Source organism: Molothrus aeneus, chromosome 6 (genome assembly GCF_037042795.1).
Source record: "Molothrus aeneus isolate 106 chromosome 6, BPBGC_Maene_1.0, whole genome shotgun sequence".
Taxonomy (NCBI): Eukaryota; Metazoa; Chordata; class Aves; order Passeriformes; family Icteridae; genus Molothrus; species Molothrus aeneus.
Window position 1 is genome coordinate 47,056,525 of NC_089651.1, and position 25,107 is coordinate 47,081,631.

Consider the following 25,107-nt stretch of genomic DNA (forward strand, 5'->3'; position numbering starts at 1 on the left):
TGTTTCCCCACTCACTTAATGATTAGAGAGGGAACAGATTGATGGCAATTTCAGTATAGACTTGGCTTTCTTGGTGCCCTCCCTTCCCCCTGAGATCTGTGCTGGATAAGATGAGCTGCAGGACCCAAGAGTTTGCAACAGTACCAGCAGGATAAATATTTCTGTATTTCTATCTGGTTTTAAGATGATGGGTGTATGTTCTCCTCTTTTTTTGGCAAAGGTTAGCCCCATTAAATGTACTGCTCTTCATTTAATCTCCTTCTCCCATCTGTTCTGTCTCTTTTCAGTAGAAACCAAGGAGATGTAGCTCCCACTCAGGCAGACAGATAACTCCATCTCCCATACAAGAGAAAACATCTCTGTGTGAAGCAGAGCAGTGCCTTGCTGTGCACATGTATCAGATGTACCACAAGGGCAGACTGCTCTCTCAAGCTCTGATAATGTCATATTCCCTCTGTCAGCTTATACAGATGAGGGAATGCCACTGCCCCCCTCAGCTAAGTGTTGTTGAATTCCCAGGCCTAAAATAGGACCCAGGGGAATCCAAACAGCCTTTTCCTGAGAAACCAGGTTATCACAGCAGTAGGTAAGAAAAACAAATAGTTCAAGATACTAAAGCCATAATACAGCTAGTAAATAAAGAACAGTGCATGTAGCTAAGGTATACAGAATTTGTAGATAATTGTTAGACCAAACCTGTGATTATTTGGATAATAAAGCCATAAAGACAGCAAATGTTTATACAGTAAAATTCCATACTGTACCTTGGAATTCACTGGTAGGTGGCCATTTCATTAAGAAAGAAATCTTGTCTACCAAGCTCCAGAGCTTTGTTTAATTTCCCTGACTTTTATGGAAGATTTTGAATTGTCTCATTGTGAGAAAAAAACGTACGCCATGAGCTCTTTGTAGAGAGGAGCATTATCTTTGAGAAAAGCGGTCTTCATGTTAGTTCATGTAGTATTACCTCTGTGAGAAAAGCAGGTGTTCATTACAAGTAGTTATTTATTACTAATGCTGTTATCACCAGAATATACTGTTATCACTGTCTATGAAGCAAGGCAGTTTGCAGTGAAGCTGCTTTGCTTTTGTTTTGTGATTAGATGCCTACACTAGTTTTTATTTTCTGGCTCTTACCTTTGATGTCCTCAGGACTTCTGTTTTACTATTTGGTATTAACTTCACAGAAGTAAAGTCACCTTAGAAAGATTAGAAAAATGGTGATTTTTATTCGTGCTTCTTAAAACTTCAGTTTATACTACCTTAACCGTTTTTAACATTGTACTGTGAAATATTATACAGTCAAGTGAATGAGATGGCCAGGTAGGTAATAGCTTCCCAGATGACACATCCAGTTTGCCAAGATAGGGAGCAGGGGTATATTCCTTCTGCCATGTGGTGGCAGTAAGGGGATGATGGCACTTCTGGCACAAACCCCTGTGATGGGAGCTGCACACCTTTGCATCCAAATGTGTGAAAAGATTTGCCTCATGTGCAGAGTCCTGTTCTCATTGCTAGAGACCCAGGCCAGGGCTCTGTTCTTTGCTCTCCTATGTGTGTTCTCACAGCCACAGCTTGAATGGAGGAGACAGAGGGCAAAATGGGGGTTGCAGCGTGAATGGTGTGTGTGTCCTGAATTACACCTATGGGGGCATGGTATTTCAACCAGTGATGTAAGAACAACCATATTGTGGAAGCAGCTGTAGATCTGGGTCTTTTCTCCCACTTCCCTTCCAGTAAAGAAGTTTCCTTAATGCATTTTTAGTTACTAATCACTTCAGATAATAGTAGTTTCTAATAGGCAGAATTTATTAAAAAATACATGCCTTGTGTGCTTACTAATTTTTACCACATATTATTTCATGTGGTAAGGAGTAACTTCTCTGAAAAATTTTGCTTTGGTCAGCTAATGTAACTGACAATAAGTTCTTAAAGTTGATGGTATTTCAGTATTATTCCAGAAAGGTATTCCCCTCTCATGGAGGGAATGATACTACATGGAGGGAATGGTATTTTATTATACTAGATATTACTATATATAGCAGTGTATTACTACAAGGAACCTGTTTGGCTGTTACATGCATATGTGCTTCTGTTGGCATCTTAAAATGTTTATAAAACATATAAAATAGATTAAAGCATTGCAGATTGCTGCATCTTGACCAGTAGTTTGTGAATTATCCTGTACTGTGTTCCTGTAAGAGTGTCAACTGTGATTACACAGTGTCTCAAAACTACAGAGCACTAAAGAGATTCTGAAATGGCAAGCTGTAATATAATACATCAGAAGAGGCACTTATGTCTGGTCATATGTTTCTGCAGATGCTTCCCTGTTTTTCATTCTTCCATTTCTACATGCTGTGTACATTGGTTTTAAAAAAAGTATGTTTTTCTTTCAGCCATTAATGAGTTTCCTGAAGATATATTTACAAATAAAGAACGTCAGCAAGGAGGAATTCTGCTTCATATCATTGCTGTAAGTTTTTCTCTACCATGCTTCATTCTTGTTTTCCTTTTATGTCACTTATTCTATTTTATTTTTTAATAACATGTTAATCATCATAGTGACCTTACTATGTAGGGTTCTGTATATATCAACAAGTTTTTAATATTTTGATTTCAGTATTTCTAATGCATCTATATGAGTACAGTTTCTTAAAAGGTAACACCTTTGGGACATGGTATAGTGGTGGACTTGGTATTGTTGGATTACCAGTTGTACTTGATGATCTTAAGGGTCTTTTCCAACCTAAATGATTCGATGACTCCATGATTTAAGAAAAGTATGCAAGTCTGAATTTGCAGTACCTATACATTCATCCTCTTGGAGATTAAAATCCTGGCAGAATGGATCACATGACTTGTATTTCATGTTATATAGACAGAGTTTGGGATTCCTTCATTATTGACATCAAGCATGATGTGGAAGTTTCTTGAATCACTTTTCTTTTGTGCCTCTATGCAATAGATGCAATTATAATTAAAGAAACCCTAAAGCAACCCTGAAGAAATATAGAAAATATCATGTGGAATTTTATTTTCTATTGTATTAAAAAACAAAGCAAGTGAGGTCTGCAGGCTCCAGTTTTTCATTCCCAGCTCAGGGAAAGTAAAGGATCAAGCCCACTGCATGGGCACCGCACATAAAGCTGCATAGGACAGTGGGAGAATCACACCTATGCAGGGAACCAGGATCATTTCTAAGTGGTTTGGTGCAGTGATCTATGGCCAGAGTCCACTTCTTTCTAGGTGTAAATATTTCCTGAATATTGTTCATCAGCCTGATTTTACTTTCTACATAATTACTTGGTCTGATAATTAGTTAAAAATATAGAAGACTTCATAACCTTGTAGCTTTACCTGTTACTTTTCATGATATGAAATGTGTTGTGGCATCCTGTTCTGTTCAAGTGTGGTACCTTTCATATTTTAGGGTCTGACATATGTTCCAAATGAGATCTTATATTCAAAAAAAAAATCTGGTTTTATGTCATAAATTTATCAACAGGAAGATTTTTATTTGGAATGAAATAAAAAGTGAAGCTATACTTTTGCTAGTTTGAATAAAGGTAGCATTACCTTTTTTCCTCATTTCATATACAGGAAAAATCTAACGTATTCCTTGAATGTATTTTCTTTTCAGGCTCTTTATATGTTTTACGCTTTGGCCATAGTATGTGATGACTTCTTTGTTCCATCCTTAGAGAAAATTTGTGAGGTATGTTAATGAAAATTATCACTCTTTTAGAAATTTATTCAGAGAATATTATTTAAAGATATTTCCCATCAAAAAAATGAACCAGTGTTCTGTGCATGCTTGTTTCTCTGGCCACACTCAAGCAGAAAAAAATCAAAGATTTAATGTGATCAGATGGCAAAACCCACTCTTAAATACCTGAGGCGTGTAACTAGAAGAGGTATGGGTTATGGATGGGTTGGATTTATTATTGTACTCTTTTTTTAAAAAGTAACTTGAGGAAAGATATCATAGATAGAAAAATTAATGTGGTGGCTATGCAAATCTTATTGCACATCTACCAGCATGTCAGCAAGGAGAAAGGAAGTATATGTGGTCCTGGCATAAAGTGGAAAAAAGAGAAAATCTGTGAGAAAAGTGTGTACCTTGGATATGGACTCAGAATAAAAATCTTGTATGCAAAAAAAAAAAAGGTAACATAATGGCTTTACCTAATTTTGAGAGGACTTTACAAAATTACATTTAGGATTCTAATTGAGTTGATTGTGACAGGGTATGTAAATGTTGTGTTGAGTATGATTTTGGTGAACAAAATAAATACATAATACAAATATAGATATTAAATCCTTTTTAAACACAAAATGAATATCTCCACCTTTGCTTTTAAACAAAACTAAGAGTGACCATTTTCTGAAAAACTCCTGGGGTTTTTTTGTAGCTAGTTTAAAAGTCTCTTTTCCTGTTACTAAATGTACTAAATACCTGCTGGGTTTACTCAGAGTTATAAGCTTACACTCATCAGTAGAAGAACAAATAGAATAATAAGGGAATACTAAAATACTCAATTGGGATCTTTTCTTTCCCTTTCCAGGTGTTCAGTATTCAGCATGCACCTTAGACACCATATTTAAGTTATACTAGTTGGTAGTACCAATTACTGGCTACTGATCCTTCATAAAATCTTTACATTTTGTCTCACATTCTTCTGAACATCTGAACAGCTACCAAGAGTTCAGATAGCACACTTAGGTTTGAGCTCCTGCAGCAATATGACTGGTAATAGATCATATTTGTGTTTGTTTTGTCAAGATGTGTCCTATGTGTAGGATGCCATTGTTATCAGCTTAAGATGTTTTCAGGCAAACTGCTTGAAAAATACAGGATTTTTTTTACTACTCCTTTTGTCCCTAGTTACTTTTCTGTCCTTGAAAGAAAAATAGTGTACTAAACATGATCCTAGAGACTCTCAAAAAGGAAAAAAACTCCTTCATAAAAACGTGCTTATAGTTCAAGGGAAAGATCTTCAGACTGCTAAATTGATGCAGCCCACTTGTGGACCTGCACGTGTTTTTGCTGGTCTGAGAACTCTAAGTTACCTATATCCTATTAAAGCTTTAGAGACACCATCATAAAAATAGATCTCTCTACCATGCCCAGCTCTCTCTGTGTCTAACTGGACTAATTTTATCTGTGTCAGCAGAGGACTCACTTTTGATTAACACAGTTGAAAAGTGAAGGCAGAATCCAGCCTGCTGTTTGTAGGATTTATTCACAAAGGTTGTATTTTTCTGTTACCAATTTTCATTTTTGAATTTTAGAAGCCCTAAGAGTTGGGGAATTGAATGACTGTGTTTAGAGTTACAGAAGTAAATTAATGTTTACAATCCTTTTAAATCTGCAGAGATACGTTTCTTTAATCAGCTCCATGTAAGCCCCAATTGACTATTCATTTACATATGTAACTGTAGAACTCCACAATGTAAATACAGTAGCAGTGCTGAAATTACCAATTGTTTTCTTCTAGAAACTACATTTGAGTGAAGATGTTGCTGGAGCCACATTCATGGCAGCAGGGAGCTCCACCCCAGAACTGTTTGCATCTGTTATAGGTATGGAGCCCACGCACAAGCTTTTTTGAGATCTGCTGTTAAAAAATCAGCAGCAGATTAGGCACAGGTGCCCATTCTTCTGACAATTTATAATCAGCAATTGCAGCTGTCAGCTAGTCTGTGGTTCATGGTACCATTAACTACTCAAAATATCTCATGAAACTGTGAGTCTTCTCTCAAAACACAGAGAGGAATGTCTGGTTCTGAGCACAGCATGCAAAAGAAAAGATGTATTGAAGTCCCTTGAGAAGTAACTTGATATATTTGGAAATAGATTAAGAGCAGCCCTGAGGAGAAAGACTTGGGGGTGTTGGATGATGAGCTCATCATGATCTGTCACTGTGCAGCCAGTGTGCACTTGCAGCCCAGAAAATCAGCTGTATCCTGGGCTGCACCAGCAGCAGTGTGGCCAGCAGGCTGAGGGATGTGACACAGCTAAAAACTAAGCTGTGAAACAGAACTTACTGTTGAACTAACTAGTTAAGAAATCATTTACTAAAAGTATATATGTAAAGGTTCTAAGCCACAGCTACCTAGACTAAAAGACCAAATTATTACACAGAGAAGTGAGCCTTAATTATGAAACATGTTTTGGGTAATCTTTGAAACAGTCTCTACTTCACAAGTAGTACGTGTTCTGAGCAACCTAAAATTAAATGACAGAGGGTAGTTATGTATGTTTTACTCCCTCTGCAGGTGTATTTATCACTCATGGAGATGTAGGAGTTGGGACCATTGTTGGATCAGCAGTTTTCAACATCCTCTGCATTGTTGGTGTCTGTGGACTGTTTGCAGGACAGGTTAGTAAGATATTGGTCTTTACATAGTTCAGTTGCTTACAATTTAGAGGTTTCCATGAGCATATGTTAAAAAAAGGATGAAATCATAGACAAAAATGGGATTGTGAAAAACCTCAAAGATTGGAAAGAATATACAGATGCTTTACAGATAGTGAATGTTTCCAAAAAGTTCAGCTGTAGTGTCAGCAATCTGAATATATAGCATACAGAGGAAACTGGTTCCTCCTAATGCAATACTGCGTTTACAATCAACTGATCATTGGCATCTGCTGATCCTTCCTGGTACTGATGACAGTCAAAGAATCTGGGACACAAGCATGAGATTTGCTCCATTTACTCAATAGATGGTTACATTGTTTATCATATTTTTTCAGGTAGTAAGTCCAATATATCTACAAATGAAAGGAACGAGGAACAATTGATTTGCTGCAGTACAATGAATTTTACTTTACAATTGAAATTAGGACCAAATCAAGTATCATTAGTAAGAAATGCATTTCAATAATGGAAGTTTCTATATTACTTTTATTACTGATGCCTATTATAGATCCATTGTCTAACAGACTGGTGGATGGTAATGGTAGCATAAAACTGCATTTTTCAGAATTGTTGCTAGTAATAATATTCTGCTCACACACCTAAGTTATTTTAGGATAGGGACCTTTTTTGTTTGTTTGTTTTTGAAATCCTATATTTTTGTTGGCTGAAGGTGTGGTGTTTTTCAGGTGGTTTGTCTCACCCAGTGGGCTGTGTTCCGGGATTCTGTGTACTACACAATATCTGTGATTGTACTTATTGTGGTAAGTAGCTCTCTTATCAGTTACTGTGTTTCATTGCTTGAATTTTTAGTGGACCAGCCTGCTCACTATACACAGTTTCAAATAATTATTTTCCTAGCTAGTTCTATGGTATCTGGAAGTGAGAGCTGAACTCCACAATGTTGTATAAACATGAAAATTTCATAGAGCCCCATGGAATATGTGCCCACTGTATTAATCAGTGTCCATTCATTTTGTACCTTGGGTTCTGCAGGCTAGTAGGATACTGTTATGCAGTGCAGATAGCACTCTCCTCAGACCTAGTAGACTGCTTGTTGTGGAGGTGAAAAATTTTGAGCTATTTTAAATAGAGAAGGTGGCTGTTTCTTGCTTCTACACAGTAATTTTATTTCTGATTCTGGCTAAGTTTTTCCATGTAGAGCACAGGTGAGATACCACTTTGTTCATCTACAGCAGTGTAGTAGTTTCTGGATGTGCACATTTAATATGTCTGGTGGCAAGGCAGGGAAGAATCCACTTAATCTGTATTTTGTAATACAAGCAGATCACTAGCTGTGTATTCAGTAACAGCAGTTACACTAGATGGAGTAAAATTTGTATAACCACTTGACCCAAGAGGAGAAGTAAAATGCCTGCCTGTTCTGCTAAAACTAGTCTAGCTGTTAGAAGGACTCAAGAGTTAAGTTTTTTTGGAATAAGTAACTTTGCTGTCATTTGCACAACATAGCATGTAGGTACATGACTGTGTATCTGTCTTTCACATGCTGGCACCATTTCCTTTGATATTTCTTAAAACAGCCACTGACAGGGGTCCAGGCGCTGTTCACAAGGTTTTATGTTTTGTGAGGGTCACAATCCATACAGTGGAAGTTCTGGTTAAAAAGGGTCAAACTTGAGTAGTTCTGTCTAGATATGGCTGATACTTGCTGAAGAAATTTGACAGTTTTGAGATAGATCAGAGAAATGGTCAATTTATGTGTTTCTTTTTTTTCCCCCCTCTTCTAGTTCATATATGATGAGAAAATAGAATGGTAAGTTGTATAAATTATTCCATGCAGTCCTGTATTTGCCATGAGTAAGTAGAGTTGTAGTGTAATTGACTTTTATTCTACACACTGAGAGCATGAGCTGGATTGAACACTCAGGAAATCCTATGTGTTTTGTTTGGGCTTAGTTTTTATGATGGTCACAGAAAACTGAAAGAAAATGTAAGAACCAAGAAACGTTAAGGAAAGTACATGGACTCTGTGTAAGGCCCCAGGATTCCCATGTGCAGGGAGGGTAGCCAAAACTCTTCTGCTCTGATTCTGACTGCTAACATTTGTGGGGATGCCAGGTGTTCCAATGAACACTCAAAAGTGAATCCTAGTGGAAGATCATAGGCACCTTCTCACAGTGCTCTCAGAGTGTCTGGCCTGTGCTTCAGCACTGAATTGCAAAAGGCCTTGGTGTTATGATGCTCAGAGAGTAGCTGTGGTTTCAGTCTGCATAGCACATTTCTGAAATACATGCATTGCAGTTTATTTGCATGTTTATTGAAACTTGAGAGTCTGCTTCCCCTCTCATTCTGCTGAGACACCATCTAGTCTTAATGATGTGAGTCCTGTGTGCACAAATGTGACTTGTACCAGATGTTTAAGGCACACTCCTACATAAAACTTGTAAAGCATACAGCTGTTGGAATGGCCTTCTAACACTGCTTTCTGTCTTTTTGAGGTGGGAAAGCCTTGTACTCATCATTATGTATTCATTCTACATACTTATCATGAAGTAAGTACTTCTCCTTACTGTACCCTTTAGATATTAACTGACCATCATTCTTTTGGTCTTGTTTTGTCCTTGGCCTTCCTGCCTGAGGGAAATACAGCCAGTCATGTTTCTGTGTTAGATCTGTTGGGTTTTATGCTTAATGAATTTAATTCTAGGTTTGTGCTTAATCAGCAGCAAATACTTTGATGCATCCTTTTCATAATGCACAGAAGTAAAGTGGCTTTCAGAAAAAGTTGAGAAAAATGTAATTTATGCCAAGGTATATGAAAAGTTTGCAGGGTGCTCTGGATTGTAAACAGAGATCATGTCAGCTCTTAGACATTTTTTGTGCTCCTTGGAGAACAAGGTCAAGGAACATTAGATAGAGTGCTAAGCATATATTTGTCTTCAGACCATCTCATACCAGGTTGTTTACTGACATCATCTTTTGTTGTGTCACTACCTCTGACAGGAGAGTCAGAGGTCTCACTGTTACTGCAGGTATCTGTGAGTCCACCCTTCTATTGCAAGTTGCTTAGACTTAGATCCCTTGGTGCTCTCCCCTCACAAATCACCCTGTTGGAACTCCCTTTTCTCCTACATCAAGTCTTAGCAGAGTCATTGACAGCCCTCTTAGGTCCCACCCTAGTGCTAAAATGGATGTATTCTGTCTTTAGAAGGGTATGGTTTCAGCAGTCCCAGAAATGCTCAAGAACCCTCCCACAGGGTTCACAGTACTGAAAGAAGCAGTGAGGTGAATTGTGAGCTGATGCAGGAGGAAGGAAGCTGCTGTATAGTGCATGTCCTGGCTCCAAAATCAACAGCTCCAGTGTTGTGCCTTCACTGAATCTGTTCTAGTGCCTTTCTGCAGTTTGCTGTATCTCATGAGAGATAGGTGCAGTCCTTGCTTTCCTATCAGCTTGCCACTGAGTTGGACAGTCCTTTCTCTTCACTTCCTATTAATTGTCAGAGAACATGCATCTAGGCTTTACAGCTTGCCTGCATAAGTTGTTCTCAGATGGTTTTAAAGTTTGCTGAGAAAATGCAAAAATCCAGCCTTTTTAGTGACCTTTTCTTTGCACTTTCAGGTACAACATGAGGATGCAAAGCTTCTTCACCCTTAAAAGCAAGAATGTTGGAAATGGTGACACAGTCAACAATGAGCTGGAAGATGGTAATAAATGTTATGCCTCTAGTTGTGATGACCCATCCATTCCATTACTATGGAAAGGTAAGGCTGAGCAGACAGGACTTGGAAAAAGAGTAGTTCACAGGATATCCTTTTTATTTCTTTTATGCGGATCAAAACAGTGTCACCTCACAATTGTAAGCAGGGTTAACTGGATAATTCAGCAGTCTCATTGCACATTAAGAAAAATTTTTTTTTTCCATATTCTGAAAACAAGCTGCTTTGCACATTGGCAATTTTGCTCCATTTTATCTCCTGTTCAGTGATGAGCTACAACATTGTGAAAGAAATACATTTATACTTTTTTTTTACCAAGAAGAAAGCAATTTTCACTTCAAAAATTAGTTTGGAATGAGAAGTTGAGATGTGGATGTTGAAGGAAAGGACATGAGCAGTGGGCAAGAGACATGTTGAGCTCAGATCCTCAGAAGACTGGTTTTCACATGCCTAAATAGTCTGTATACATCACCAGACACATATGTAAAATTGAAAAATGCAGGTTTTTTGCTATTTGTGTCCTTGTCATAAAGGAAAGATGATATACAGCTTGTGGTACTGAAAGTAAGCAAAAATACATGGGTATTTTTGGCTTGTTTTCTAAGCCTGTTTTTATCTTTGTCTTATCTCTCTTTTCTTCCATTCTCTCTTTTCTCTGTAGAGCAAAATCATTCCACTTTCAAAGCACAAACCATGTAACTTAGTGAGCACTTGGGCTGCTCTTAACAAGTGAAGTCTCCTCACTTTATTCTTTGCACACATCTCCCATCCTGGGGAGGCTGAGCTCATCAGCAATGTTGGTAGCATTGGAAAGATCCCCACAAACAATACCAAACAGGAATTTAGAGAATCCCACTCTTTTCTGCTCTGGGATTTCTTTAAGGTAGTTATTGGTAGGTATACCTACCATAAGGTAGATAGAGGTTTATTCAGTGACAGCACACTTCTGCTCTAGTCCTAGATAAGATGTTTAGACAATAATAACTTAAAATTATTTCTCATAAGACATGGTGGTGCCTTTGAAATACTTTCATCTCATTTTATAATGAACTTTTGGGAGCATTGGCTCTGATATAATGAGGTCTGTCACTTGCATGTGGATTTGTGTCCATGCAAGGTTCCATGCAATCATCTGAATACAGATGCTGTATTGAATACCACTTGCTGTATTGAATACACTTGCTGTATTGAATACACCACTTGCTGTATTCAAGTGGTGACATGGGAAAAGAGTAATCCAGTTAAACACCACAGATAGTAGTGGTTTATACTTTTGAGGATGTCATCTCCCAGCAGGCTCTCCTCTCTAGCCCTTGTGGAAAAGAGACAATAGCACAGGCTACTTGCCTGTGTGTCTGTTTCCTTTTCAGGGAAATATGTAGATTATTGAATGCTTGTGAAGAATGTGCAGGAAAAAAAGCAAGAAGGCTCCAGTACCAGCTGTGCACATCAGATTTCTTTTCTGATTTTGTCTCAAAGAGGCACTGATACTGCAGTTTCAGTCACATTCCCTTTGCCTTCTCCAGCACCCATTACACAAATACATGCTGCATTGGAGGCACAATTGTTCAAAGAGCCAGTGTGTAGATACTGTCACAGGCAAACATGCCTGAGAAAGTACAGAAAGAAGAGATTAAGGATTTGGAGTGAGCAGTGGGAGGGGAGGATGGCAGTGTTAGCCTAACTGCTTTATGTGTCAAGACGCTGTCCTAGAAAACTGTCACATGGCTGCCTCTAGCTTCTCCCCTCCTGTTCTCTCAAAATGTGCCATGACCCATCAGTGACTCCCTCTTAGTTGACACATGCTGGCTTCACGAGCTGAGCTGCAGCTTCCAGATAGGAGCACTGCTAATAGCAAGGAGAGAACTGGGGCTGGCCTCTGCCTTGCACTGCTTAACAGTTTGAGGATCCACCAAAAAATCTCCCTTGGCTTCACCAAGGTGTAGGTTTGACCTTAATCTGATTTTCCACAGGAGAAAGGCCTGATTACTTCCCCTGGAGGAGCAGTTGCTTTGGATGAGGAACTTTTTTTTAGCAAGGATAGTCTGTTGCTTGGGGTGCAAAGATGTAACCCTGTAAAGCTCTTTAATGCTTGTAAGTTTCATTACTTTCAAGAGCTTTCTGTGGTACAATATAAAACCTTTCATCACTCAAGTTTCAAAAAGAAAAAGGAGGGATTTTCACCATAAGAAAAATTTAATTTCAAGGGTGAGTTCTGCACACACAGGTGAAGACAAACTAGATGTACTTTGTGAATGCTGCTCCAGTTTTCAAAGTACAAATGTGTATTACCATTGACTTTTATTGTGTTGACCCAAATTTCCACCAGGTGGCATGGTTTGACCCCTGCCTGAAACCAGAAATTTGGACAAAAGCAGGTTTCTGAGGGACTGGCTTTCAGAGCTAAAGTCATCAAGAAGCTTTCTGTTGATTTTGACAGGGCTGTTGGTGCTGAACCTTTGGTGGTGAGAAGTAAGTTTGTTGGAAAGAAAAGCTGTTCTCAGTAGAGTTTTTTCTTAAGGATTATCACAAAGGAGAAGTACAAAAGGCTTCTCCTTTTCACATTTCTTAAAACAACTTTTAGGTGGAGTCCATACTATAGGGGCTAAGGTATGTTGTTTTTTACAGGCATAGGGAGTCAAACTGAAAATAATGAACATAATAAGAGCAATGTGCCACGGCAAGTCAGAATAGCTACAGTACTTAAATATATATTTAGTATGAGACATTCTACAGTAGCACTGAGTTTTTAATTATGATACTTTTATCAAAGCCGAGTGTTTGCTCACTGTCTTCATAGGGCTCTAAGAAACTGTTTCAGAGTAACTTCAGTGCTCCCATGTTTTTAATGTCACTGTAAGGTGAAGCATTTTGGTTAATTCTCTGGAGGAACTCACTTGGGAATAGTTAATCTGATGAGACTGTTAATATCAGGCCTTTCTGTCCTTACCAGCATTGCTGTCAAACATTCATTTTTCTTTAGCTAAAGCAAATGTTAAGTTTATGTGGTTGAGTCCTATTCTGTAAGGACTGATTGCTAGGAAACCTGTCTGGCTGAGTGTTCCTTCACAGAAAAGCTGCTACACTCCAAGAGTCACTGGAGTGGATGTGCTCCTTATTTGCATCATCAGCCACAGCATTCAGCAAGGTTAATTTGGTGTAGATGTTGGGATAGAGGAGAATAATTGCTCCTTTACATTTAGCAAATGTAAAATTGCTACTAGTTTTATTCTCTATGAGAGATGTTAAGCTGCAAGACAGACTCCAGAGTGGATTCTTTGAGTAGGACACATTTCTTTGTGAAACCAGAGATCTTATATTTATGACACTTCAGGTGATCCCAGTGTACTCACTGAAGCCATTTTAGTGAAACAAGAGGGTGAAAGTTACAGATATTTATTGGTGATTTACAGGCTTGCTGGTTTTTCTTGTTGAATAATTATGGAGAAAGTATTCCTTCAATTGCAACTATGCTAGAAGATGCTTAAGACAGCAAAGCCTTTTTTTGCATGATGTGACTTAGATGCATGCATGGATCCAGTCTTCCTGGAAAACAAAAATATTTCAACACTGTAACAATGCAAAAGAGTAACAATATAGGCTTCTGTGTGTTTAGAACAGGTCCGTTTAATTCCATTGTTTGAGTTTGAATGTTTCCTTAGATTTCCTTTGCTTCCTGACTGGAACCATGCACTAATTATCTTTCACTTCTACCTCCTAAATTCTCCTCCTCTTCCTAATGTAAGTAACAATACAAAAGGGGAGGGAGAGGGGGAGGCCAAGCGAAGCAAAGCAGAAAACAAGCAGCAAAGAATTTTTTTCTGTACATACTATTATATGTAATAATTAATATTTATTATAGTTATGTATCTATTTTCTGCCCTGCTTTCTAACACCACATGGGTATGTCTCCTGTCTGCTGAGCCTTGCTCTGCTTGATATGTGTAGTCTGTAGCATTTGTGAGAATATTGGTTTGTTGGTGAGCTCCTAAAGTCCTTGCCTGTACTTGTGTTGATTCCCAATAAAATTTTGTCTCTATGTGTTCTTAACATGGTAGAATTTTGTTAACTTTGTGATCTTGGTATGGGTTCCTTTATATTAATGAAGGCTTACTTTGTTAGTTAGAACTGTAGATTTGTTCTTGACGATCTTTGTCATAATTTCAAATTTTTCTTGTGAGAGATACTGGTAATAATCTGTGAAGGTGAAGTGAAGATTTCCAGAAGGAGTGAGAGAGGCATTAGAGCCTTCTGCATGTGCAGCACCTTGATCCAGTGGAGCAGCTTTAGAGGTTTCAGGAGTGCTGTCTACACTGCCACAGTGCAAACACTTCTAGAGAAAGGGTACAAAACTCTAGTGGGACATAAGCAGATCAAACTGGTACAGCACAAACAGCTGGGGGAAAACTGCTCCCACTAATCTGACAGTGGCTTGGAGGCTGCCTTAGTAGAGTGAAATCCTTTTCCAGCATGTGATCTTAAGAAAGCACACAACTGATGAGGAGATTCACCAGGCTGCAGAAATATCAAAAGAAAGCCACTCATAAATTCTGGCATTCAGATAAATGTTTCCCCCACCTGAGCCTGAAAAGACCCGACTCTGGATGGTGGGATGCGTGGTAGGGTCAGTTCCACTGCTAACTCTGTCCATTGTGATCATTAGTGAAAGGGATACAGCAGTATGGCAAAAACAGTGTTGTGATGGTGGATGAGATAATCTGCTCCAGTCCTCCCAAATACCGGTTCCCTGAAGCTGGATTACGGATTATGATCACAAATAAGTTTGGACCGCGCACCAGAATGCGGATGGCGAGCCGGCTCATCATTAACGAGGTACGTTCATTAGGAAAACAGAAAATGACCATGAGGCAGGGGGGTTACCAAAGAGCTGTGCTCATAGTGACCCTGGAATTCAGATTCTTCCATGTTCCTATGGTTGGGATAGAACTATGTCTTTCTCAAGAAGCTATATGAGAACATATTTGAAGATTGATTCCCAGCTGGTGATGTTGCCTGTTTTAATGGGAGGGCAGTCAAAAAGGAGGGACTATCTTATTTCCCTGACATAAGATGTTTTCGTCAGTGTGTGCATGCATATGTGCACATTAAGGTTTTATTTATAGCAGAAGAATTGGCTTTGATTATTACAAAAGTGGTTAGGTTAAAAAAGGATAATAATGGACAAGGCAACCAAAAATCGTAGAAACTGCTCTTGTATTATTAAGACTTCAGTATCCCTTCAGAGATTTACCTACCTCTTTAGTATTCAGTGTACTCCCCAACTCAAAAAAAAAAAAATGGACCATAATATTTTCATGAAGGGAATTTGCCCTGGACAGTTTCAGTTCTCTCTTACTCGATACATTGCCATGAGTGTATATTGCTTCTTCCATACCCTGCAGCTGAAGTGGCAGGACTTGGCAAGTGTGGCTGTTCTGAACTTGCTGAAGCACCAGGGGTGAAATCTTTGGCCTACCTACCTTGGGTTTTATGAAGGCAGGATTTGATAGTTTGCTCCCACAATATCAAATATGAGAGGTATTTACTCTGGCAAGCCTTATGAAGTCCACAATAAAAGAAAGCACCATTAATATATTTGTAACAAAAATCCAGTTTGATGGTAAAATAGTGAAAGGTGTTATGGTCAGGAGTAGAAGATCAGACAGGGCACATGGCAATAGTTGACTTTGTAATCCTTGAAGTCAATTCATTGATCAGAGAAAAACTCTTAATTGCTGTGTGGATAGAAAGCTGATACTTGGCCCTTTAAACATCTGCAAAAAGCATTCTCTAAACTTGAGCATTTTAGATGCATGGTCTTATGTATTCTCACTTAGATTTGATATTCACAAGTTTTGCAAAGTATTCAGATAGGATTTTTCTCTATTTTTCACTAGAGTACGTTGATACTGCTTTCAGAAATTTTTTTGCATGTTGTGCAGTTACTTTATTTTTCAAGGCATTTCAGAGCATGTTTTAGAAATTTGCTACTTTGTCAGGAAAAGAGAACACTTTTCAACCCTGCATTACCTCATCTAGTGAATTAAAATAATATTATTTTCATAAAAGTAAGAACTTACTGTTGCATCTAACATTCTCCAGTGCATGAGTGGGTATATATAGTCATGTCTAAAACCTATCCTTGTAATTGTTTTACTGTGTGTTGGAGCTGCAGCAGTTCTTGTACATGTCTGCAGGGCCAATTATGTGCTTTATGTACTCAGACAAAGGCAACAAGGATTAGTCTTCTTTTGAAATTAAAAATAGGAAAAATTACCTCAGTAAGTGGAGTTGAGAAGGAGGGAGAAGAGAAGAGTTGGATATGAGAAGGAGAGCTCCTGGATAATGAGTCATTCAAGCCAACGCTAATTGTGCAGAGGTGTCTTGAGTGTTACCATTTAATTATGGTGCTATTGCTGGTATGAGTGGGAACTGTTGAGTGAGAAGTGCTTTAGAATACCACATTGGTTCAAACATGGATGGAACAACAAATGTTACAACATTCTCTATCATGGCTTGGAAGACTCCTGCCAGTAATTTTGAAGTGGATGGTTAACCTGGTGAAGCCTGATGCCTGCTGAAGATAGGTAGGCCACTGACAAGTTTGTTGTTGACTGAAAGGAAAGCTTTGAGGAGAAACTTCGTGGCTCATGTGACTGGGGCTGGACAGAGAGCAAAACTCAGATGTCACCAAGTAAATATTTTCTGAACTGTGGCAGTTTTGTGTTTTGACACTGCAGCGCCAGCGGTTAATCCAATCTGCCAATGGCTCCAGCAAAGCACTTCAGAACAGGAGACAGGAGAATATCGAAAATGGAAACATCCCTGTGGGGAACCAAGAGGAGGAGAATGAACAGGACAGTCTAACTCCATTTTCAGTGCCAGGTAAGGCTTACTTTCTAGATGTTTATAGTCCTGAAAAAGAAGATAATTAAAATGCCAAATGCTGGGATGTAAGAATGACAACATATGTGGGGAGAGAGGAGGAAAGGGACTGGTTTGACTTTCTGAAGGATGGATTTGCTGACAATAAAACTGGCCTGGAGGCTGGGTGACTAAAAGCAGATCTTTGGAAAGTGTTTTCCAGTCATTATGGACAGCCATGGTAGAAGTGCTGATTTGCCAGAGGTGAAGAAAAAACAGGAAAGGGAAGTTTACACTGAAACATGTCAGAATGACCTGATGAGTACTTCAAAATTACTCCAAATAATTTTCAAGTCAGCAGTTAATAATGACTTGCTGGAAATTGCTAAGCCAGATGCACCATGGTGTATAAATATATAATAAATTGTTCTAGTGACTGTAGTGAGAGGGGCTTCTTGGATGAACAGTAAAAAATGCTGCTGTGTCCACCGCTAACCTGAGTTACTGAGACAGTGGTTCCACTGCTTCCATGAGCACTCTGTTCCAAACCTTGACCACCCTTGCCTGTGTTGGCAAAGAAGACTTGTAAACTGAGATGGTTTTTAACAAGTTTTTGGATAGAAGTTTTGATTAGGGTAGTGCAGTCATGCAATTCTTCTTACTTTCCAGGCAGCTTTTTTATGAATAAAACATAGGTAAATTCCAGATAAGAGCTTCTTAAGTGTGTGACATTCACAATAGACAAAATGCTTTGAACTAAAGAGAGAGTTATTAGTTATGTCACTGGTCCTCTTTAAATGCATTTTTTTTTCTGCATTTTTGAGAAAGTCTTTAAAGATAAAGTGAGGTTTAACAGGCCCGAGTGGAACCACTGGTGATTCAATTCATACTGAATGGAGCAAAAGTTCAACAAGAGCTCAAGAGAGTTGCATAAAATGGAATAAGTGATTGCATAAAATCCTCATCATTACCTTCAGTTATAGTCACTCCTCTTGTCTGGGGTTGGATTATCCATTGGTTGGATTCTCATTGCTCAACTCATATATTCTGACTGAGAATTCTTTCATTATGCTTTCCAAAGCACAACTTGAATGAGTTTGGTGAAAATGTGAGGACCCAGCATCATGCTCTGTTGTTGTTTAAGTACTGTGGCACAATCAGTAGCCTAAAAAAATCTGGACATTTAAAACTGGCTTCAGGGAAAAGGTAGTTTGCAGAGAGTTTCCAAGAATCCTCTCCGGTCTTCTTTTATTCCCAGACTGAAAATAAATCAGACACATACATTTTCTAAAGATCAGAAGTTCATGTATTTTTTCAGTACTGGAAAGTGTTCTCTGAAGAATAGACTTTCAGTTTTCAATATGACTTTTCAATTCAATTGGTTGGGGTGTCCTAGGTAAAAAAATCCACTCTTGTATTTTAAGAGCTGCAACTGCAATGGCTGTGAGTTGGCCCAACCCCTTTTTTTGTGCTGTTTTGTAGTCACGTTCTTTAGCCGAATTTGGGATTTTACTTTCTTCAAATTGTGTATTCTAGATTCTTTTCAAGAATAAGTTTTTTTTCTGAAATAGAAATAAGTGAAGTCCAGAGTTTCATCTCTGGATTAGTTTCATCTGATGACAAATTATTATTTGTCATCTCAAAATGCGTCTTTTACGTTTTGTTCCTTTTTTATCCTGTGTCCACAGGAGTGCTCTGCAATAAGCGTAGGGCTTTAGCAAGCAGAAAGAGAGAATACAGTTGTTACTTGAAAACAGCCTCAGACTATTCCAGCATATATCCCCCTTGTCAAACATCCAGAGAGATTCACTCCTGGGTGTGGATGTTGTTCAGGCCCATCCTGAAAAAGGAGACAACATACAGGTTTTTATGGAAACTGCATATGATATCATTCAAACAGCCTTTGCCTTTGGTTTCTTTGTGGGAAAAACACATTATCTTCAGAAGAGGAATTTCTTTCTTGACCTAACCTTTAGATGTTGATGATTATCTCCCAGGAGAAAGGCTCATTTGAAGCTTTACAATGTGAGTACTCTACAGTTGTTTGAAAACAGGTCTTAAACTTTAAAAACACACCCCACAGATCAGAATAAAATAGGACAAAACTGGGCAAGCATATGTTGACAACAAAATGGTGTGTTAAAGCCCTTGCATAGCTCAGTGGTCTTTTAGAGCCCAGACTCAGAAAAGCACTTCTGTGCAGCTCTTAATGGATGCTTAAATCCCTTCCATTGTCACATGTTCAGCACCCTTTAAAATACTCTGTGATCTCAGCTCCTGATCATTTCACAGGAATGAGGAACTACTTCTCTTACAGAACTGGAGCATGGATGCTTTATATAAGTCATGATGGTGTTAGCTAAAACAGGAATAATAATTCCTTGAGCTAAAATGAGATGGCAATAAAGGAGATTAGGAATCCTATCCATTTTTGTTTGGATCCAAAATGCAAAGATAACATCTAGTATAGAAGCAAAAAAGCAGTATCTACTCAAAACATATAAAATGTTTTTACTTGGTCAAAACAGACATTTATCTCAATATTCTGACTCCAGCCATGATTTTATGAAGAAGTCTAGGGGGGAGAGAGAGACAGAACAAGTTATTGTTCAGTGGTTTTCACCCCAAGGAACTTCTTGGTGTGGATGTAAAATTTTCATCTAAAAGTTTAGTGTGTTTCTTCTTCATTAACCTAATGTTAATGTCTAATTGTCACTGAATCTTTGCAAACGTTTAACACCCACAATATCCTTTGGGAAGGAGCTTCATGATTTTGTGAAGAACCTTTTACTTACTTTGACTCTGGCTCCTACTCACTTCACTTGATGTCTTCCTTAATTGGAAACACAGGGGACAAGGCAAACCCAGTGCACCTCACTTGAACACTCAGGAGGCTGTAGCTCTTTGTTGGACAGCGAGGTTAAAACTTGGCCAAAATCCAACCAAGTCTAACAAGATAGGGCGAGTACCTCTGTTCAGTTACATCTTACTTTTGTTGAATGTTGTCTTGTGTAAACCTATGGTAACTCTGAGAGTAAAGCTTGTTTCTGTGTACTGGAGCAAATTCTTTTTGTAGACCAGTTTTCTCTGTACCAAAAATGTGTATTTAAGAGAAGATTATTGGCATAAATCCAAATATTCAAAGCGTGGTAAAGGCACAGGCTGAAAATAGAAATCTGAGCTGTTTTGGACGGATTTCACAGTCTGGAATTTGGAACTTGTATTCTGGAAAATGAAACTTCCAAGAAGAGTATCAGTAGGTTGAAAAATAGTCTGTTTTGGATGAGGATGAAAAGTAAAACCTTGGTATTTTCCAAAGGAAGAAAAAGTTTCCAAAGGTCTGTTGCAAGAGAACTGCAATAAAAATATTTTATTATGTCTGCTGCCCACTTGGAAGCCTCTTTGGATACTGTTTTACACACTACATGGCCTTTTTCTACTGTGTTCATACAGAGAATCTCTTGCCTCCACAATTTATAGGTTAATTTGCAGAGCTGAAATCAATAACAAATTTCCAAGATGGTGGGGAGTCAGCTGCTGTGTTAATTTTTCTAATGAAAAATTGAAAGCCATTTTCTAACAATTTTTTTATTATTTTGCAACAGATTTTTTTTTTTGTGGAAAATAGTCCTGTTGGAAAATTCACACCAGATCTACTTTGTTGTATCTGCTTCTTTTTTTTTCTGTATTGTGTACCATACTTGGGAGAAAAATTTGTATTTCTCCGTTGTGTTTTGGATACTGGACATGACTAGAAACTAATTAAGTTTTCAGATTGTCTAATTTAGTTATATTGAAGTTTTCCAGTCAGTCTGAACTCTGATGAACAGCATTTTCTAACAGAAGTTTACTTGCTGTCTGGGTTATTACCAAGTTCCTAGTGTAGAGGCATATGTGTTACTTTTACACATTTTTGGGTTGAGAATTGACTTGATATTGATAATAATATGTGGATGTAAATTCATCTTTGTAAATACAAAGCTTAATTAGAACCAAGGGCACAGGTGTTTGGAAAATCATTTTTAATTGGAGAAAAAACATGTTGAGTTTTTTTGTTTGGTTGGTTGAGTTTTGGTCCTTCTCAAATGAAAAATGATAGATTTAAAAAGATAAAGGAATTAAAAAAATTAAAAATTAAATGAAGCATGAGAAAAGTTTGCAGCAGTATTCTTCTTAGGTGAACCTGGATGTGCCTTGTTTTTACTATAAGTTTACCATCAACAAAAAGTCCCTGGAAAAACAGCAATCAGTAGGAAACTTCAGGAAGCCTTTCTCATTCCAATCAGAGAATACCTTTCCCAGTTTTCAAGTGATTTTAAGAGATTTATACGAATTCACAAACATACTGTTATGAAGCTCCTGTGTGCCAGTTAGATTCATGACTTTCAGAGATGGTACAATTTTTTGGATCAGTCATTGCTTTGTGTAAAGAGATGCTTCTTTCACTTGGGAAGGTTTAGGCATGTTCTGAAGTAAGTAATGTTTGGAGCTGAGATCTGTGCTTCGCTGACATGCTTTTAAAGGGAAAACTAAGTGGAAAAGCTGTCAAATTTAACTAGCTACAATAACTTAGATGTGATTCCTGATGGTGTAGTTACAGACTCCACTCTGTTTAAACTTGAAAAAGTGTTTTCACTGCAGCTTATTTACTAGGACATGTGGGCTGCCTGCACTATGTGCCTTTGGAAGTTCTGTTTCAGACTAGTTCTAGCTTGGTCCTGTGGATAAAATGGCCATTATTACTTGGAACGATTTTGATTTTGTCCCTCTGGTTCTACTGGTGTGATTCAAGGCTGCTCCATGTTGCAGACTAAAATTGCAAACCAAAAAACACTAAGTGGGGTCAATCAGTGCATTTACTTCAAGATTACACTTCTGATCTAAAGGTAAACACAAATGTCATTTCACACTTTTATATTGAGCTCCTCTCAGCTGTCTGAGAGTGTTGCAAATAGGACTCTATTTTTTTTCTGTAGGAAGTGCTTTCTCTAGCTGCTTAAGGAAATACTTGTTTCTTCACAGTGCTGTAATATGTTTTGCTGGCTTTGTTCACCAGGACACACTATCTGTGTGTGAAAGTAATTATTGTGAGCATAACATCTGGAAAGACGACTGGCCCAGGAATGTGTTGAAAGTTAGCAGAGCTCCTTGTTGTAGGGCTGCCACTTCATTTTCAGAAACATTGTAATCAAGCTCTTTTGTAATGATACCTTGTTGTCTCTGAAATACTTGGCATGCTTGGCTTCCAAATATCTGTGGAAACAGAAAAAAATGGGTGTATGAAGTAGTGAAAACAAGTCCTTGCAAAAAACCCCTCATCTTCTTGTTTTACAGCAGAGTGTTGTGAACAGTATGTAGACCAGTGTAGCTTTCTGTAATAATATTCTGTAATATTCTTTCATTACTGGGGAGGGGAGAGAGGTGCAAAATACACTTTTCCTCAGTTGTGTGGGTTGCTGCAGGAGCCTTTAAACCTAGGGCTCACAGGAGTGGGTGGCACCACTGTTAAAACAACTGTGCTGGGGTCTTGTAATGGGACAGAACAGCTGGTATTGAATAATGGCCTAAATGCGAATGATCATTTTCTTCCTTGCAGATGTACTAGGGAGCTACTCAACAGTTGGAAAACCATTTGTCATGAGCTATAAGCATACTTCACTGTAAAATCTTTATCATTCAATATTTTTAATTATTTTAGAGTGGGTGGTCAAAACCAAAACAACAGAACAGCAAAAGTACTTTCAAAAGAACTAAAAAAAAAATACTTTGCATCTTCTAGCTGTGTATTGATTGTGCATTCATCTAAGCCAGGTGAAGTGAATAAAGTCATCATTTCCTGAAAAAATAAAGTCTCACTTCATTGAGGTTGCTGCTAAATGTACTTGAAAGTCTTAAAACACTGCCAAGTTACAGCATAAGAGTAGACTTCTTTAGTCCTATGTGCCATGAAAGTTCCATGACCCAGAACAGTAGGAGCTGAATGAAAAGGCCTGAGGTAAAACCAAGGCCATATATACTTAAGGCTTATATAAAAGTTTATAAAAGCTAGAAAACCAAAACGCACAAGAGAAGCCAATGCATAATGTGTCAAGTAAGCTGCTTTGGAACCATGGTGGTTCCAAAGTATTCCAGGCTAACTGCAAATGGCCACTGGGCTTCTCTTGTTAACCCAACAAACCCCAGAATTACACACTGCTCTTCCCCAGAGTCTCAAGCCTGTTGCCATGTAATGAATGCAGATATCACTCCCACAAACCATCTAGCTAAGCAGTTTCAACTCAAGACGTTGTGTGGGGAAAACATCACCACTAATAGAGCCAGGAATTTTAATCTGACACACATCCATTCAAACTCAGCAAAGATAATGGAAAGGCAAGCCCTCCTCCACTAGTAATTAGGTTTTCTTGGAAATGAACAAACATAGCTGTGCCAGTGGTAAGGCACTATGCATTCTCAGTTAAGCATTTGTTTGAGTAATTCAGGATCCCAGACAAGATGTATTCCCCAGCAGAGGCTCTATTTGTTCTTAAGGCAGTTCTGTTTCTTTTACTTATGTTACTGAAAAGAGAAATGGCACTGCCTATGTGTAGCAGCACCAAAGTCAGTCCAATTACACCCACACAGGTCAGAACTGGATCCACAATTTTTTCAATCAGTCATCCACTGACCCTGTGTATGGGATTATGTGCTGAGGATGTTACTGGCCTAGGCCATGCTGACTTGTTGGACTATGAACCAAGGTTAGCAACTTCAGTACACAGAGTAAAAATTAACTATCCAGTAGTCTTTAAGTAATCCAAACTGTAACAAATTAGGCAGGAGCAGGTATAAACTACTACCATAGGATATTTTGTAGAATATTTACAGCCTTGTTAACAATTAAAGAGAGAAGTGAGCCAAGAAGTGTCATTTCCTGGACAGAACAGGTAAAAGATAACCGTTTTAAAAAACATCTGTGCAGAAGTATACATAAGCAGAGAGAAAAAGGTCTTCCCTGTAAAATTTGTAATAAATCCTCAGTGATATGTAAAAGTCTAGAATTAGAAATGACCCTGACACACTTCAGTAGTTTTATGCATTAGAAGTTCCACAGCCCCAAGCTATAAATGGGACTAAAGAGCAAAGCTTAGTCTAAGATTTCCTGGTGAGTTGATGACATCTCAAAATTCACAAGAAAATCTCAAGTTAGAAAACTGTTTCATAACTCAAGCAAGAAAATATAGTTCTAGAATATATACAAAAATAATAAAGATGTTTGGACTCAACAAGTTCAATTGGACTAATAAGTAGCCTCATAAATGATAAAAGTATTATTAATTTTTAAATGTTAAATATTAAATTTCATTGCATCCTGGTGCACATTGGTTGAGACAGCTGAAATCAATCCAGTTAAAATCACTAACAAAAATTCCTGTTAAACACATCTTAAATCCCAGAGTCTTTGCTGAAAGAAAAGTACTGGTGAAATTGATAGGAGCTGGTTAATAACTGTTCTTTACAATGTAGCTAAGTAACTTTGCTGGAAGATGTACCTGATCATTTCTTTCAATGTGATCAATGATTTTATGCAAAACAGCATATTTTAGTAGATCTCAAACATAGCATCATGAGTCAGTGATGGAAACCCCTACTTGGATGGAAAAACAATGTAAAGAAAGCCCAAGCCAAAATGGCCACGATGTTGATTGTGATACTCTCACTTATCCTGAGAGACAAATTTGTCATCCTGCTTGAAGGATGCCTCATGAACTCTGAATAGTGCCCCATTTACTTATGGCCCAGTTATAAAACAGTTTTGTTTTGTGTACTGAGGATTACATTTGCAATACTGTAAATTTTTAACAAATGACAAGGTGTGTACCAGTCTTCAGTGATGACAGTTCTTGGGTATTTCTCACCAGCTGATTTTGGAGAGCTGTCCAAGGGAGGTCACTCCCTTGTTTCTTTTTCCAGAAGTTTTCTTTTACATTTCAAGATGGTGTTGTATGCAGATAGAGAGACTTAACAAATCGAGATCTTCTAAGTATTGGTTTATTTAAACTTCTGCCCAAGTATAGAACAATAAGGCATGGAAAAAAATTGCCATGTTCATAGGCTAGGTCTTGTGCTTCTGTTTTCTGTTGCTACACAGAATGTGCAAGTT

General features: G+C 38.1%; 1 protein-coding gene across 2 annotated transcripts in view; it reads left to right on the plus strand.

The window, feature by feature from the left end:
* SLC24A4 (solute carrier family 24 member 4) overlaps positions 1 to 25,107 on the plus strand; it is an 84,328-nt gene that overhangs the window by 46,382 nt on the left and 12,839 nt on the right. Inside the window, exons 3-12 of one of the 2 annotated variants that reach the window (XM_066552063.1) lie at positions 2,400 to 2,476; positions 3,644 to 3,718; positions 5,502 to 5,586; positions 6,283 to 6,386; positions 7,112 to 7,186; positions 8,171 to 8,196; positions 8,882 to 8,935; positions 10,003 to 10,145; positions 14,764 to 14,933; positions 16,841 to 16,985. In XM_066552063.1, coding sequence (XP_066408160.1) covers positions 2,400 to 2,476; positions 3,644 to 3,718; positions 5,502 to 5,586; positions 6,283 to 6,386; positions 7,112 to 7,186; positions 8,171 to 8,196; positions 8,882 to 8,935; positions 10,003 to 10,145; positions 14,764 to 14,933; positions 16,841 to 16,985 — 954 coding nt within the window. The remainder of the gene's footprint in view (positions 1 to 2,399; positions 2,477 to 3,643; positions 3,719 to 5,501; positions 5,587 to 6,282; positions 6,387 to 7,111; positions 7,187 to 8,170; positions 8,197 to 8,881; positions 8,936 to 10,002; positions 10,146 to 14,763; positions 14,934 to 16,840; positions 16,986 to 25,107) is intronic. The other variant, XM_066552062.1, reaches the window with a different exon arrangement.